Consider the following 16,452-nt stretch of genomic DNA (forward strand, 5'->3'; position numbering starts at 1 on the left):
ATGATGGAATGTTATTCAGCTATAAAAATGAATGAAGCACTGATGTATGTTAAAAACATTACAGAAAATAAAAGCTAAGGAAAAAAAGGTCACATTTTGTATAACTCCATTTATATGAAAGCTATGAACAGACAAGCTCATTAGTGGTTTAAGCAGATTAACAGTTTAAGGGGCTGGGGAGAGGGAATAATGCAGCATCATAGCTTAACAAGTAAATGGTTTTCTTCTGGATGATGAAAATGTTTTGGAATTAGAGACAGGTGGTGGTCACGGAATATTATGAATGTACTAAAAAAAAATTCTCAGTCAATATGGTCAATTAGATGCTAAGCATGCATCCTTCCCCTCTCCTTTAGAGATTCACAATGCAAATTAGCATTTTTTTAAAAAGTTTGTAGTTAAAACACTTATTTAAATTGGCCTATCTGACAACTATAAATACTCTCAGTTAAGTGTTTTTCATATCGTGGGTCACTACCCAGGTTGAAATCAATTTAGTCACTCAGAATTTTTAAGAAATTAAATAGAACATAAAATACTATACTGCATCCAATACTGTAAAAAATAAGCATTGTTTTTCACAAAGTTATTATTTTTATTATATACAGTGAACTAGGACAGGCTGTCAAACATATTTCTTACCATGAGTCAACACCAAAAAACTCTGAAAAACACTTTTAATACAACAAAACAAATCTTACCTTACTTACCATATTATAAAATTCCAGCTCTCTCGGGCCCCTTGGAGGTGGCTGTAACTGTTTCAAAACTGTGCCATCTGGGTGTTGTAGTATACCTATGGAAAAAATTAGAAAGTTTTTTAGTGTTTTAATTATATATCCTGCTTCACAGGATATATTTGTTCCAGAAGAGGTAAACCACTGTCAAAAATTTAAGAATTTACTTTTACTTATATTAGAAAATTTAACACCAAACCAACATGTTTTAGTACTTGTTATATGCAAAGCACTAGAACACAAATTCTAAATTACTTAGTTTATTGTCTCCAACCACTATTCCCTTAGGGCTCCCTCATATTCAAAAAAATATTTAATTTATTTTTATAAATTAAATAATTTTTTGTATATTTTTATGGAAATACCCCAGTAATAGACATTCCATGAAAAACAAGAGACAAGTTAAATGCAGTAGCACCTGTTTTTATAAACAGAAAATAAACATGTTAACAGTAGCTACATATGAATTTTCTACTTGATAATGTTTTAGAATTCTCTCCTCCATTTTAAGAAAGCAACTTAAGTTGTCCTGATTCATATGAACTGTGCACAGCTGTACAGATAGTACAAGGATATGTATCCACTGGGAAAAGTGAGGGCTGAGACCAGGCATCTAGTCGGGAATAGGAAGAGGCACCTTTTTATATAATCTGTCCATTCAAGGGTGGGGAGTCTTTAACTCCACGAAAGCAGAGGGTAAAAAACACAGCAATTAATTTTGTTTAAGACCTACTATAGAACAGAAGGAAGGTAAATATTAATCCATATGGATAACATGGGGTTTGTGAGCAGTTAAAAGATTTGTGGACTTTGAGAATACTAAAATGTAACTAAAAATTATGAAAGTGGAATTCCATTCCTGAAAGTAAGGAATTAGAACAAGAAAAGTCTTTGCTCCTATGGTTATGACATTTTCTATGGGGCTAATGAGAGTGATGTACACACAAAAGTCTTGATGAAAGATTTCCAGAGGGAAAAAAACAGGGCACTCATAAACCATGACTGCTTTCCCACCTGAGGCAGGCACCTGATCTAGAAACAGGTGAGCCTCCCATTACATTTTAATGGGAAAGAGGAAGTCAGGCTAGAGACTGGCAGGGTAGATGAGAGACAGTCATAGTCCCAACATAAAAACTGATGACTTGGTCCACTAAGTCTCCCACAATACTTGCCCAGCAAGTACCCCTCAAATTTTGTAAAAAGGCAGTAAGCCCAGCAATTCTTGAGTCAGTGAATTCCAACATCCAAAGTAAACTGATAATATCCAAAACTAAAGCTAACCCCCTTTCCAAGTTCAAAAACTGTCAAGGAGTGTTGGTAGGTTGTGACAAAAACAGATGACTCCATCTAAGACTGCAGCACCAGCTTAATGAACCTCTAGAGGGAATACACTTATTAGCCCTTCAAATTAAAGAGGAAGAGGCTTATACTTTATGCAAAAATAGTACATTTCATTTACCACTCTTCTTTAAATTAAATGCCCTGAATTCAACAGGAAATTATATCCAAAAAAAGTCAGAAAAATGTGATGCATAAGTGTAGTAAACAGTAGCTGACACAGATAACCAAGTAATTGTAATTAGCAAATAAGTATATTAAAATAAAAATTCAGAACATGTGAGATAATTACAGAAGAGATAAAAATGCTGAGACATTTCAGGAGAGAAAGAGACTAAAGAAAAACCAAAGGAAACTGTACAACAAAAAAGAGATAATATCTGAAATAAACAAATATCTTTGGGATTAAATCAATAAATAATCAAAGAAAAAAGAGCAATGAACATGAAGAAAGACCAATGGCAAACATCTACCTTAAAGCAAAGAGAAAAAAGGATATAAAAAGAAAACAGGAATAGAGCATTAGAAACCTGCAGGGTAGTACCAAGCATTTTAACAAATATGAAGTATCATAAGACAAAAGGAGAATAGGTCAGAAAAGAAAAAGTAGGGGTTTCTACTTTCCACCTAGGATACAGAAGTGCTGGGCCTGGTGGCACACACCTTAATCCCAGCAACGCTGGAAGCTGAGGCAGAAAGATCTCAAGTTTGAGGTCAGCCTACATAAAAAGCAAGACCATCTCAAAAAAAAAAAAAAAAAAAAAAAAAAAAAAGATTTTTAAAATAGTGGGTGATGAACTGGGGGTGTAGCTCAATAGTAGAGCACTCCTCAGATGGATTCACAGTACCCCCAAAAAATAAAAAAGGAAGCCAGGTAATGTACATCATAACTTTCCTTGAAATTATCACACAACTGAGATTGTAGAATGAAATCTAAGGAAAGATACATGCCACTAAAATAAATGTTTTTAAATTTACTTTAAAAAAGAAAAAACAGATAGGAGCACTTGTTTACCTGTGAAGAAGCATGGGTAGAAGACGGGGTCACCTTACAAGCAGAGAATAATAATTTGGCTAAGTTTTTAGAAATGGATACAGGAAAAGCGTGAGGGTATAGAGTTGAGGTGAGGACAGCCAATTATGCCATCCCTCGGATACAGGTGAAGATCCACTATGGATGGGGGTGGAGGAAACTCCTCTAACCTCTAGGGGTGGGGGATGAAGTGAAACAGGAAGCTATCCTGGGTCCTAACTTTAGAGATCACCTATTGACAGAAAAGGGAAAGAAAATTCATGCCAAAGACCTTCTAATGACACAAAACAATGTTTGACTCCCACAACAAAGAGGGGCAAAAGAGATCACCACATCTCTACAATATGGGTGCATGAGGAAGACCTAAAGCAGAGAGTTTAACAAAAATACTGAGAAAAATTCCTTGGCAAATCAGTTCCCACCCTGAACAAAATATACCAGAGGAATTTCAAATCCACTGAAGATGTATTAATCAACTTTGGCTGCCATAACAAACATAGCTTGTCGGTTCAAACAACAGAAATTTATTTTCCCATGGTTCTGAAGACTAGAAGTCCCAGATCAGAGTAATGCCAGATTCACTTCCTAGTGAGGATTCTTTTCTTAGCTTGTAGAAGATCCTTATGAGCACGAAAGAGCAGCTTTCTAGTGTCTCTTCTTATGGGGACACTAATTCTATCAGGTCAAGGCTTTACCCTCATAACCTCATTTTCTATCTTAATTACCTCCCCAAAGCGCCATCTTCAAATAAGTCACACTAGGGGGTAGGAATTCAACATATGAATTTGGGGAGGCACAAAGAGTCAATCAAAAACAGAAAGCGTAACAACAAAACTCGAAGTTGGCCCTACTCCTGACCAGATTGGCTCAAATAAACAAAATAACAGCTGGTCAAAAGAGGCTTATTCATCTCATGAATAAATACTATTTGCCTCAGTTGCTAAAGTTCAACTATAACATATGACACCCACCACAACTTAATAAAAATTATGACACATATGAATGAAATGGGGCAAAACACTGTCAAGAGATAAAGCAAAGTTCAAACTGTTTCAGAAAAGACACTAAAGTCAAAATGATCAGACAATGGAACTTGTCTTAAATGTTTAAAGGCTATAATAGAAAAGGTAGACAACATGCATGAAAAGATGGGGGATTTCAGCAGAGAGAAATGTTAAAATTCAAATGAAAATAATAGGAATTTTAAAATGTGGTAGCACAGACAAAGATTTTTTCCATGGACTCATCGGTTGACTCAAAACAGCCCAGGAAAAGAATTAATGAATGTGATGTCAGATGAATAGAATTTACAAAAACTGAAACAAAAAAAAGAAGGGACAAAACAGGTGGAAAAAGCAGGAGAAAACATGTAAGATCTGTAGAATACGAGTAAACAGTCTAAGATAACTATTATCAGAAACCCAGAAAACAATGAAAGGCACACTCACATTAATTGTATCATTGTACACAACAGCCAAGAAGTGGAGGCAATCTAAATGTTGACAGACAACTGAATTAAGAAAATGTGGTATACACATACAATGGAATATCATTCCACCTTAAAAAGAAGGAAATTCTGTCTTACACTACAATATGAATGAACCTTGAAGACATGTTAAGCGAAAAAATCCAATTACACAATGATGCATGATTCCATTTATATGAAGTATCTAAAACTGTCAAACTCAGAAACAGGTTAGAATGCTGGTTACCATGGGGCTGGAGAAAAGGGAACAAGGGAATTATTCAATAGATATATAGAGTTTTTCTGGCGTGGAAGAAGTAGATCAGGAGTTGCCACTGAGAAATTGCCCTCTGTATAGTATCCCCATGGCTTCTAGTAGTCTTGAGTGGCCCTTTCCCACCTGGCTTCCCCTGCTAATTGATGTTCTTGTGGTTTTTCTGCTGTCCTTGGCATCTTGAGGCAGGAAACAAGGGCCTCAAGTCCCCATCCCCTACCTAGTTTGGCAGCAGGGTTGGATGCTGTATTGTGGTTTTTGTTGTTGTTTTATTTTGCTCCAAGATTAAAGTATGCAAAATAAAAAGGATGCAGTTTAATACAAAAAAAAAAAAAAATCAAGAAGTTCCAGCGATCTGTTGCACAATAATGTGAACTCAATTAACACTTACTTTATACTTAGAAATACTTAAGATGGTCAATTTTACATTGTGTCTTTTACCACAATAAAAAATAGTTGTCGGGGCTGGAGTTGTGGCTCAGTGGTAAAGCCCTTGCCTGGCATGTGTGAGGCCCTAGGTTTGATACTCAGCACCACATATAAATAAATAAAATGAAAAGATCCATTGACATGAAAAAAAATGTTTTTAAAAGTTGTGTATTCAGGAGGATTATAACTATGTAAAAATAAATACAAGTTAAAATTTCCATCTGTGATGGGCACAGTGGCACACGCCTGTAATCCCAGCAGCTCCAGTGGCTGAAGCAGGATGATTGAGAGTTCAAAGCCAGCCTCAGCAACTTAGCAAGGTCCTAAGCAACTCGGCAAGACCCTGTCTCTAAATAAAATATAAAAAGGGTTGGAAATGTGGCTCAGTGGTTAAGCATCCCTGGATTCAATCCCTGGTTTTAAAAAAAAATTATTTTTCCTATCTGTGAAAGGAACATTCTAGATAATTTTCTTTCTTTTTTTCAAAATTTTTCTTCCAGAAACTGTTATGATAAACATGTATTGCTTTTATTATTAGAAATAAAACTGTGACATAATAAGTATATGTGAACTGTATATTCTCTTCAAAATCAATTATGTAAACATTGTATGGAAAAATACTGAAGGGAAATTTTTTTTTTAAATGAGAGAAAGGGACTGAGGAAACATTTGACAAGACAATTGCTGAAATGTACTAAAACAAATGAAAACAAAAACAGAGATAAGACAATCAGAATACTAAATAGATGGAAAAAAACAAAACCCTGAACACTTTACATATAAAGACATGTGGCTTATAAGTAAAAATGAAGAAAGGTAATATGTAAGTGTGGGTCAAGGAAAGGTGATATATCAATATTATATATCAAACTACTCGGTATCAGACACCATAGGCTTCAAGAAAAGGATTCTTATCCTATATAGAGACATTTTTTAATAAGATCAGCTCATAAGACACAAAATCCTAAATATATACACACCCAATAACAGTTTCAAAGGACATGTAGCAAAATCTGACAGAACTGAAAGGATTAACAAATCCATGAAGAACAAAGCCTCAAAAACTTTCTTAATTGATAAAAAAAAAAAGTAGAACATTAGTAATAGTATATAAAATTTGAGCACTATCAAATAACTTGACCAATTTGACACATAAAATGCTATGTCCTATTGGGCTTAGTGGCATGCACCTAGAGTCCCAGCTACTCAGAAGACTGAGGAAGCAGAATCACTTGAGGCCAGGATTGTGAAGCCAACCCGATCAACTGTTTGAGTAAACTTTTTCACTATTGCAACCAAAAGACCTGACAATAACAACTTCAGAAGAAGCTTATTTGGCATTCAGGGTTTCAGAGGTCTCAGTCCACAGACAGACAGCCCCATTGTTCTGGGCCCAAGAATGGCAGAACACCATGGCAGAAGAGTGTGAAAGAGGAAAGTAACTCAGGAGAAGGCCATAGGAGGCACAGAAAGACTGAAAGAAAGAACCGGATGGAGGGAGGAAGGGAGAGAGCATACCCTGGCATACTTCCTCCCACTCTTTAAGGACAAAAATATATACTCAAGACAGGGCCCCAAAGACCCACCTCCTCCAGCCACACCCTACCTGCCTACAGTTGGTTAATCCCTATCAGGGAATTAATACATTGATTAGGTTGAGACTCTCATAACTTGCTTGCATTGTCTCACATATGAGCTTTTAGAGAATGCTTCATATCTAAAGCATAACACCAACACGGCCAAATTCCATCTCAAAAAAAGCTACATCCAACAGAATACACATTCTCTTCAAGCACAAATGGAGCATTTACCAAGACTCAAGCTAGACCATAAAACAAGTCTCAAATCTAAAAACTAGAATCATGCAGAGAATATTCTCCAACCACAGTGGACATAACAATATAATGTTTGGGAAAATACCAAATAATTGGAAACAACATACAGGTATCATGGATCAAAAAGCCCAGCGGAAATTAGAAAGCACTTTAAATTAAATAATGAAAACTCAACATACCAAAATTTGTGGAATCTAATTCAAGTACTTAAAGAGAAATGTGCAGTTCTAAGTGCCTATATAAGAAAAAAGAAAAGGTTCCAATTTAAGATGCTAGAAAAATAAGAATATATTAATTTCAAATTCATAAATATGAGTAAAAAAGCCAATGAAATAAGAAAGGGACAATGGGGGGGGGGAAATCAATGAAATCAAAAGATTCTTTGATATTAATAACATGTATAAACCTCCAGTCAGATGAATCAAGAAGAAAATATATAGTCTCATTAGGAATAAGTAAAAAGATAAAATATCACTATAAATCCTATAAGCATTAAAAGAATAGTAAGAGAATTAGAAATTTCATACTAGTAAAACCAACAATTCAGATAAATGAACAAATTCCTTTGGAAACAAATTATTAAAACTGACACAATAAGAAATTTGAATTGTCATGTCTGTTAAAAATACTGAATTCACAATTTAAAAACTCCTAAGACAACCTGCAGGACCCAATGGCCTTATGAGTAAGTTTTATCAAACATAAAATATCGAGCAAAAAAAAAAAGACTTAACCAAATTCAGAAAACAGAAAAGTATCAATCAGTTACCAACTTTGTTAATGAAGCCAATATAATCATGATTTTTAAAACCACAACAGACTTAATAAAATATACAGAACATGATCTCAAATGAATATAAGTCACAAAAGGGTTTAACAAAACCCTAGCAAATTAAATCCACACATATAGGATAATTTATCATGGTCCTGTGAACTCTATTCAAGGAATGCAAGTTGGTTTAAATATTTAAAAATGAGTAAATATACAATTGTTTTTAGCAGAGGAATTGTTTTTAGCAATGAGGAAGGGGGATACAAACAGAAAATGGGGGAAAACAGGATCCCTATGGTATTGGATTTAAGGTATAGTGATGAAGGCTAGGCAGGTAGCTCAGTGGTAAGTACATGAGTGAGGGCCTGGGTTGGATGACCTGCACCACAAAAAAAACTAAACAAATAAGTATATTATAGATATGGGGCTGGAGGATAGAGCTCAGTGATAAAGCACACACTTAATAGCATGTGTGAGGACCTGGATTCAATCTCTCACACAAAAACACCAAAAACAAATAAAAAACAATGCTAAATTATGAGGATGAACTCAGTATTCAAGAATATGAAATTAAATATTTCTTAATCTAGTCTGGTGAAAGAATAAACAGAACTACATACAAGGAGCAATGAGCACACCTGGAATCCAGATCTTGATTTCTAAACACCATTTATCCCCACAGGAACCAGTTTCCTTGAAGAAAAATGGCTCATTCCAGGGTGTGAACAAAGAGAACACAAATGAACATGGAAAATCTTTTAATGCCAGGAAGTAAGAAAATACAAGGAAAAAAGAAATGTCAACACACAGCAGCCAGCCTAAAGAAGCTGCCAGTGCCCAATCTGGGACAACATCAGTATTAAAATCAACAGTAACAATAACAGATAATATCTTTTCATTTAAATTTGAAAAATCCACTAGCTCATCCTAAAAGGTAATGTAGGAAAGTGGATGTGGTGGCACATACCTATGATCCCAGCTATTCAGGAGTCTGAGGTAAATTAGGCCAGCCTAGGAAACTCAGGGTGACCCTGCCTCAAAATAAAATTAAAAGGGATAGGGCATAGCTTTGGGGTTGAGTGCTAGTCCAGTATACATAAGGTCCTGGGTTTGATCCCCAATATCTTATAAAGAATAAGAAGGAGCAAACAACTCTTTAATGTAGAATGCCAATTAAGCAAAGTAACAGAAAAAGTTTGAATATTTGTTTTGCAACCATACTAATAAGTGAGTCTGTCAATATCAATGGATGCTTAATCACTGGATATAAAGTTTGATGAGGAACAGGATATACAACAGTCTCAAAATGTTCCTCTCAAATTACTTAATTACTATAGCAAAAATGGTAATTTTACAGTGGAAAAAAATTAGGCAGACATCACCTAATCACATGATCAAAGTTATATCAACAATACCACTGGGGCTGGGGTTTTGACTCAGTGGTAGAGTGCTTGCCTAGCATGTGTGAGGCACTGGGTTTGATCCTCAGCACTGCATATAAATAAATAAAAGTCCAAAAACAACCAAAATTAAAAAAAAAAAATAGGAGCTAGACAAGTATTTAGAGGAAAGGGGTCATTATGTCTGTAATTTATTATTATATGATTCTACAAAATCATCATCTACAAAGTAATTAGGCAAATGTAGTAAAATATTGGTAATTGATAAATCTAGATGAATGGTATAATTCATTATTCTGGAAACATTTTCCTAAGTTTGAAACTTTTTCAAATAAGTTATTTTTAAAGGCAATACAATTTATATTTTTAAAGGCAATACAATTTAGTATTAAATACTTATGGAAAATTTAGCAAACTCTACACTGAAAACTACAACTCATAGAAGAAATTAGAGATGAACTAAATAAATGGAGAGATAAAACAAGTTCATATTCTGGAAAGCTCAAGATTGTGAAGAAATCAATTCTCACTAAAAGCAATCTATAGATTTAAAGCAAACTCAAAATCACATCATGTTTCTTGGGGAAAGTGATAAGCTGATTTAAATCTACATGGAAATGTAAAGGGCCAGAAAAAGTAAAAACAATCTTGAAATGGAAAATAAGATGCTTGCTCTACTATTTATCACTCTTACAATATAGCACTTGAATCAAGACAGTGAAGTATTATTAGGATAAATAAAGCAATGAAAACCAAAAAAAAACCAAAAGCAAATTCAGGAAACTGAATGAATAAACTGTGGTATGGATGCACAATGGCATACAACTGAGCTGTGAAAAAAGAATGAGGAAGAGCTCTACGCTGATTGTAAGATAAATTATCTTTTAAAAGCAAAGTTCGAAACAGTATATACAGCATACTTACTACCTGCTATCTCAGAAAGAAGGGGAAATAAAGTTCTCATAGGTTGTCTTATTTGTACAAGAAACTCAGAAAAGAATGAATCAAAAAACAATGAAACTGAATATCTACAAAGGCATACTGAAGAAGGGGAGGAGTTTTGACTTTTGGAAGTATGCTAGTTTATAAGCACTCCTGTATATAACGGAAGGGAAATGAATTTAAACAGAAACAAATGACCCCAACTATTTCAAATAAATGCTATTACCATAAAGAGGGGAAAAATAACAACAACAAGAAATCTAACCTAAAAATTTTTTCAAGTTTCCAACCATATACCCTTAGGGTAAGAAAATCTACTTTTGAATCCTTCATTTTATGTTTGTTTTCTGTAGGAGTATATGTGTAGAAATTCTGAAAATTATAGGACTGAGCAAAAATCACAAACATACGATAACATTAGGAGTCAGGGTTTTCAATGTGGATGAAGGGAAATAACAATTCAGAAACAAGCAAGAAAAGAAAGGACTCAGACTGGAATTAAACTAGAAGTATGAAATTGTGATTCCTGAAATATTTATAAGTTCATTTAAATTGCATCAATTGTAAAGATCTGGAAGCAATGACATCCCAGTAGTTAAGACCACACATAGCACCCAAATCAGAGTTTCTAAATACTATTTCAACTAATCAGGGTTCCTTGGACAAATGGTTGATTCTAAGGTGAGGAAGAGAAGGTAAATGTCTAAAGTAATTTATGATAGAAAGGAAGTGCTCTCAATAGCCAGATTCAGTACAATTTGTGCAGCAAGAAAATTTCTGAAACAGGTTATGACACATTATAAAATAGAAATCCATGAGTCCAAACAAATCATAAATATAGCATGCACACATAGGAGTAAAAGGATGGATATTTCTCATAATAAAAATTTTTACAAGGAGTATTAGAATTGGAAAAATCATGATTTTGTAACTATCAAAGACTAATGCAAGAATAACCAAGATGCCAAACCCAGGGGTACAGTTGGATGAGGCTTCCAGATATCTGCATGACCTTCAGTGCATACATACATACATAGTTTGTTAATTGCAAGAGGAAAAATAAGAACTGTATACTGAAGCAGCCAGATGACACTTGAACTAGATGACCAAAATTAACCACTAATAAAGGTCAGACAAAGAAACAGGTCTCTAGATGTGGTATCTTAAAAAGGACACACTTACATAATGTTCTAGTCAGAAATGCATCGCCTGAAGCTCATCCTAAGGACCCATCAGAAAATCAAATTGAAGAACATTTCATAAATAACCAACTAGACTGTTCTTCTAAATGACAATGTTATAAAAGACAAAAGCAGAGGTTATGTTGCAAATTAAAGGAGACTAAGAGCCATAACTAAATGCAACATGATATCCTGAAGCAGCTCTTCTTGAGAAAACAAATGAGATAAAAGACATTATTTAAACAGTTGCAAAATGAGAACATGGGTTATAAAATATTATCATTATTAAATTTCCCATATTTACTAAATATACTGTGGTTACAGAAGAGAATATCTTTGTTCTTAGGTAATAAACATGGAACAATTACTGTGTAAAATGGCATGATGTTTGCAACCCACTCACAAATAGTTCAGAAAAAAAATAATGTGTGTAGGGATAATAAAACAAATTTGGCCAAATGTTAAGTTCTATTGTTCTTCCAACTTTTCTGTACATTTCATGTTATTTGAAGTCAATTAATTTCAATAAGAATGAACACAATAAGCCAAAATAGTTGTGGGTCTTGCCCTGCCCCACATTATCAGTTTAAATTCTTGTTCTCCCCATAGATTATCTCATTTCTACATCCTAAATTGGATCAAAGAACAAATTTCAGACTTGAACCTCTTATTTAACACTCTAAGTACTTTCTTTTTTCTTTTCTTTCTTCCTGTGTGTTACTGAGGACTAAACACCAGCCCTTTTTGTATTCTGAGACAACATCCCATTAAGTTGTCCAAGCTGGCCTTCTACTTGTGATCCTCTTACCTCAGTCTTTGGGATAGCTGTGATTACAGACATGCACCACCACACCTGGTCTTTAAGGACTTTTAAAAGAAACTAATGGTATATATTAAATATTAAAACAGAAAAAGGATTTTATGCCAACTTTGGTGAGCTTTGGGAAATTGAGAGCTTTTACGCTTTTGTGAAGCTTTCCTATAATGTAAAAGAATATTTAATACATTATTTGTAACAGCAAAAAAAAAAAAATGGTCAAACTCTAAAATATACTTTTATAAGAATATATTGTTAAGCAAATTTTGATATATCTAGTCTGCAAAACATAACACAGTATGAATCAAGTACAGAGTCTCCAACTTACAATGATTCAATTTAACAATAGTGCAACTTATAATGGTACAAAAGTAATAGGCATTCAGGAGAAATCATACTTCAAATTTTAATCTTTTGCAGGCCTATGACTATACTGCATATTGTCTTGCGCTGATGGGCAGAGGCAGAAAGCTACAGCTCCCAGTCAGGTACACAATCACAAGGATAAGAGTATATTATGATGCCAAGTTATGATGTTTGGCTAGTAGTAGTATTAAATGTGTTTTCAATTTTTTTCAATTTACAATGGGTATATCTAGATGTAACCCCATTGTAAATCAAGGAGCACCTGTACATCTTCAGTAAAAAAATATGGTTATACTACATAATATAATTAGGATTAAAAAAATAAGTTGGGACTGAGGGTGTAGCTCAGTGGTAAAGCCCTTGCCTAGCATGCAGGAGGCCCTGGGTTCAAACCCCAGCACTACCAAAGAAAAAAACAATTGCTGATATATCGGTATGAAAAATTAGAATTGTGTTAATGTGTTTATGTCGGTGCAAAGGCATAAGGATGCATGGAAAACTGTTACCAGTGATTGTCTCTGGGAGAGTAAGAATACCTGGAAGGGCATTACTGAAATAATTTTTTTTCCCTAAAAGATTATGAACCATTTTTACAATTTAAAAAAAAGTGTTAATCTTAGAACTCAGAATTAAAATAGACTGATGAAATATGATTTCAGGGGAGAATGTAAACTATAACTGATAATCAAAATATGAATATATTCTTGTTACTTAGCTATAACAAGATATACTTTTCTGTTTAAACATCTTTGTTCTATCAAGTTCCATGTTTTTCATTTTTAAACTATCAAAAATAATTCCTTTTTGGAGACAGTTAAGGTATCAAACTTAAAATGGAAAACACAAAAATTAAAAAGCAATACAAAAACAAATATTCACACAATATCCTTAACAAAGTTTACTGAGAATTATTTCAGTTGACAGACCAAAGTATGATCTAAACGATGTACTTTAAACTATAAGTGATTTATGATAGTGCAAGAGACATAACTGTTGAACTTTGAATTACTAACCATCTTGTTATTTATTTTATGAACAGAAAGATTATCATACAGGTGTTCTTTCAAAATACTAAAATATGCATGACTCTGTAAATATCTCTGTAAATTCCACAATATTTATTAGGTTGCTAGCACATTATTTCTGAAGAACTGTATTATGGTGATATAAAGGCAGTTCCTAGTCAAAAGACCCTTAATAGAAAAAAAGGTGTATTTTAAATTGAACACAATAATAAATAATATTGAGGAAAAACATCCTCCAAAATCTAAACTACTACTTTAATTAGGCAATTTGGGTGACAAATTAACTCTTTGTCACTGTTTGTAATGTAGTTTTAAGTTACCTTAATTAATTTGTGACTAATCTAAGGTAACTCTTAATAGGATCACTATTACATACTTTGATAAGCAGTGATTATGTTCTTAAGTAACAATCTTCATAGAAATCGTTTTTATTTATGTTAGGATTTTTGCTTATTCCCCTTTGCACATTAGTCAATCTCTAGGACCCTTAGGTAGACAATTTTTAAGTCCTATATCTAGATTATTATTAGGAATATTATCACAGTATATTAGTATAAATCAATAAATAGGCTCTATTAACAGTGACTTAACTCAAACTCTTATTCTCAGATATGACACACAGGAGGAAATGTCTATGCTAAGCACCTTAAGTACTGTGTTTCCTAACCTGGTGTACTGAAAGAGCAGTCAATTTTCATTCTTTCAACATTTCCCTAGTGTAATTGAGTCGCAGTGTGTACTTTCTCCTAGTAGTGAACAATGAAAAAATATTCCAAGGAAAATCCCTTGGTATCAGATTCTAACACACAATAGCTATATTTGTCACTTAACCAAGCTTAGCCTTAGTTATGTAGTCTGAAAATGTCCGTTTTACCTTATCAGTCTAAACCTGAATCATTTTACCAGCAAAAACCAAACTGTCTTTGATGGTGGAGCCGGGTCAAAGATCTGCAATACTCACATACTCATCCATCAGATTCTTCACGTAATCATGGCCCTGGGAACCACAGTGAGTAAACGAGGTGAATTACAGTTCCTAAACTGAGATAAGCCTCAGATTATGCTTTAAAACTTGTGAACTCACAAAATGTATTACAGAGGCCATGACAGTCTTATGAATGTTTTATCTATGTATCATTCTAGCAGGGTGTATTTCCTACCCTAAATCCGAGTTTCTGCACTACTGGAACCACGCCTCCCAGAGAAACCGTAGAGACCCAAAAAGAAAAGAAGAAGAAAAAAAAAAAATCCTCAAGGAGCAAAGAGGGATAGATCCTGGTTCAACCAAGACCAGCTTCCCAGAGGAGGTGGGGGGAGGCCCTCTTTGGGGATTTTTCTTTTCCCCCTCCAGCTATGCAGCTGCACCCAAATGAGAGGCACTAGATTAGCATCATCTGCATTTCATTCCTTTTCTTTTGCAATAGCTACTCGCCTATAATAAACAGATCTTGCGCTCGAGGGAGAATTTACTTCCCCGTCCAGTAAAAATGAAGTTCCTTATTTTTACTAACAACGCGTCTCCAAAGAACACCCACCCTCCCTGGGGAGACCAGGCACGCCTCTCCCGTCGCCCCTCCAGTAAGCCTGAGCCCCACACCCTAGAAATAGCCCCACTTTCTGGGCCCCTTTCTGCATCGGTAGCGGGGCTCCGGGGGAGAGCGGAAGAGGCCAGGGGTGCGGCGTGCAGCCCTGGGGAAGCGGGGAGGAGCGGGGTGTCCAAGCTCCGACCGTGAGCGCCAGGCTGCCTCGTTTGGCCAAGGAGCTCTTGGAGACAGAAAGGTAGCTGGGAGCCCCACGCCACCCTCACTTACCCACTTTGTCCTTTCCGTACATGTGCCCGGCCACCTGATGCGACAGAGGCACGCAGCCGTTGAGGAAACGCAGCCTGCCACCCGCTGGCTGCGGGGTGCCTTCGGGGGTGGCATCGCTCGCCGGTGGGGTCCGCATCTCTGGGGGGCCGGGCGACTCAAGCCGGAGGGGGGATGGCGGCTCTGTTGCCATAACGGAGAGCACAAGCGGTAGCGGCGGCGAAAGCAGGAAAAAATAGGGAGGAGGGAGCGGGCGCCTGAGAACCCGGGGGTCGCTCAGGCTCGGCCGCGAGGAGGCCTGGGGGTTCCCGCGGCTGGTGCCCGCTGAGGCCCGGGAAGGCGACCCATGACGCCGCGGAGGCGCGGGCGCTCCCCTGCCCAACTCTCGGCGGACCGCAGCTCCCGGCTCCCGCTCCTCCGCCGCCCGCCGCGGCCCCGGGTCCCGCCGCTGCCCAGGAGACTGAACCGAGCGGAGCAGCGGCGGCAGCGGCGCCCCGCGATCCCTGGGGCCCTGACGGCGACGGCGGCCCCACCTCCCGCGCCCCGCCCCCTCCCGCCGTCCTCCAGTCCCCTCCGCTGCCGCGCGCGCGTCAGCGTCGCCCGCACAGCCGCCGCCGCTGCGAGCTTCCGACTGCGCGACCCGCGGCCGGCGCCGCACTGAGCATGCCCAGAGGCTGCCCGACGGGACCCCCAGCTGCTGGGCGGACGCTCGGCGCAGCTGGGGCTGACCGCGACCTGGAGGCTATTGGGGTCCTTCTAGTCCCCACCCCGGGGCTGGCGTCACGATCACAGAAGGAGTTTTGCCTTCGTTCATCCATCGCGCGTCCCAGAGCTTCTCGGGGGCGGGCTTATAGACCCCTGGGGCTTCCAGGTGAGAAGAGCTGTCAGGTGCTGGGAGAATTAGGAGGCAGAAGCAGTGCCGGGGCTGGCTTGGGAACCCACCCCTTCTGTGCAATCAACTCTCTCCAGCCTCTACCCTATACAAGAACAAGTATAAGCTGGTAGCTTGATAGAAGACGCACCTTTAAAG

At 37.0% G+C, this 16,452-nt stretch overlaps 1 protein-coding gene and 1 non-coding gene across 2 annotated transcripts in view; one reads left to right on the plus strand and one right to left on the minus strand.

The window, feature by feature from the left end:
- The window catches only part of Ipmk (inositol polyphosphate multikinase), a 54,309-nt gene extending 38,374 nt beyond the window's left edge, over window positions 1-15,935 (minus strand). Inside the window, exons 1-2 of the mRNA XM_047552462.1 lie at window positions 15,426-15,935; window positions 711-796 (exon numbers count right to left, since the gene is read on the minus strand). Coding sequence (XP_047408418.1) covers window positions 711-796; window positions 15,426-15,615 — 276 coding nt within the window. The 5' untranslated portion in view covers window positions 15,616-15,935. The remainder of the gene's footprint in view (window positions 1-710; window positions 797-15,425) is intronic.
- Window positions 12,926-12,995, plus strand: Trnaa-agc (transfer RNA alanine (anticodon AGC)). Its single transcript has one exon. It is a non-coding gene; the product is annotated as a tRNA-Ala (tRNA).
- Window positions 15,936-16,452: the final 517 nt, after the last annotated feature.

The sequence above is a fragment of the Sciurus carolinensis genome, chromosome 5 (assembly GCF_902686445.1).
Source record: "Sciurus carolinensis chromosome 5, mSciCar1.2, whole genome shotgun sequence".
Classification (NCBI taxonomy): Eukaryota; Metazoa; Chordata; class Mammalia; order Rodentia; family Sciuridae; genus Sciurus; species Sciurus carolinensis.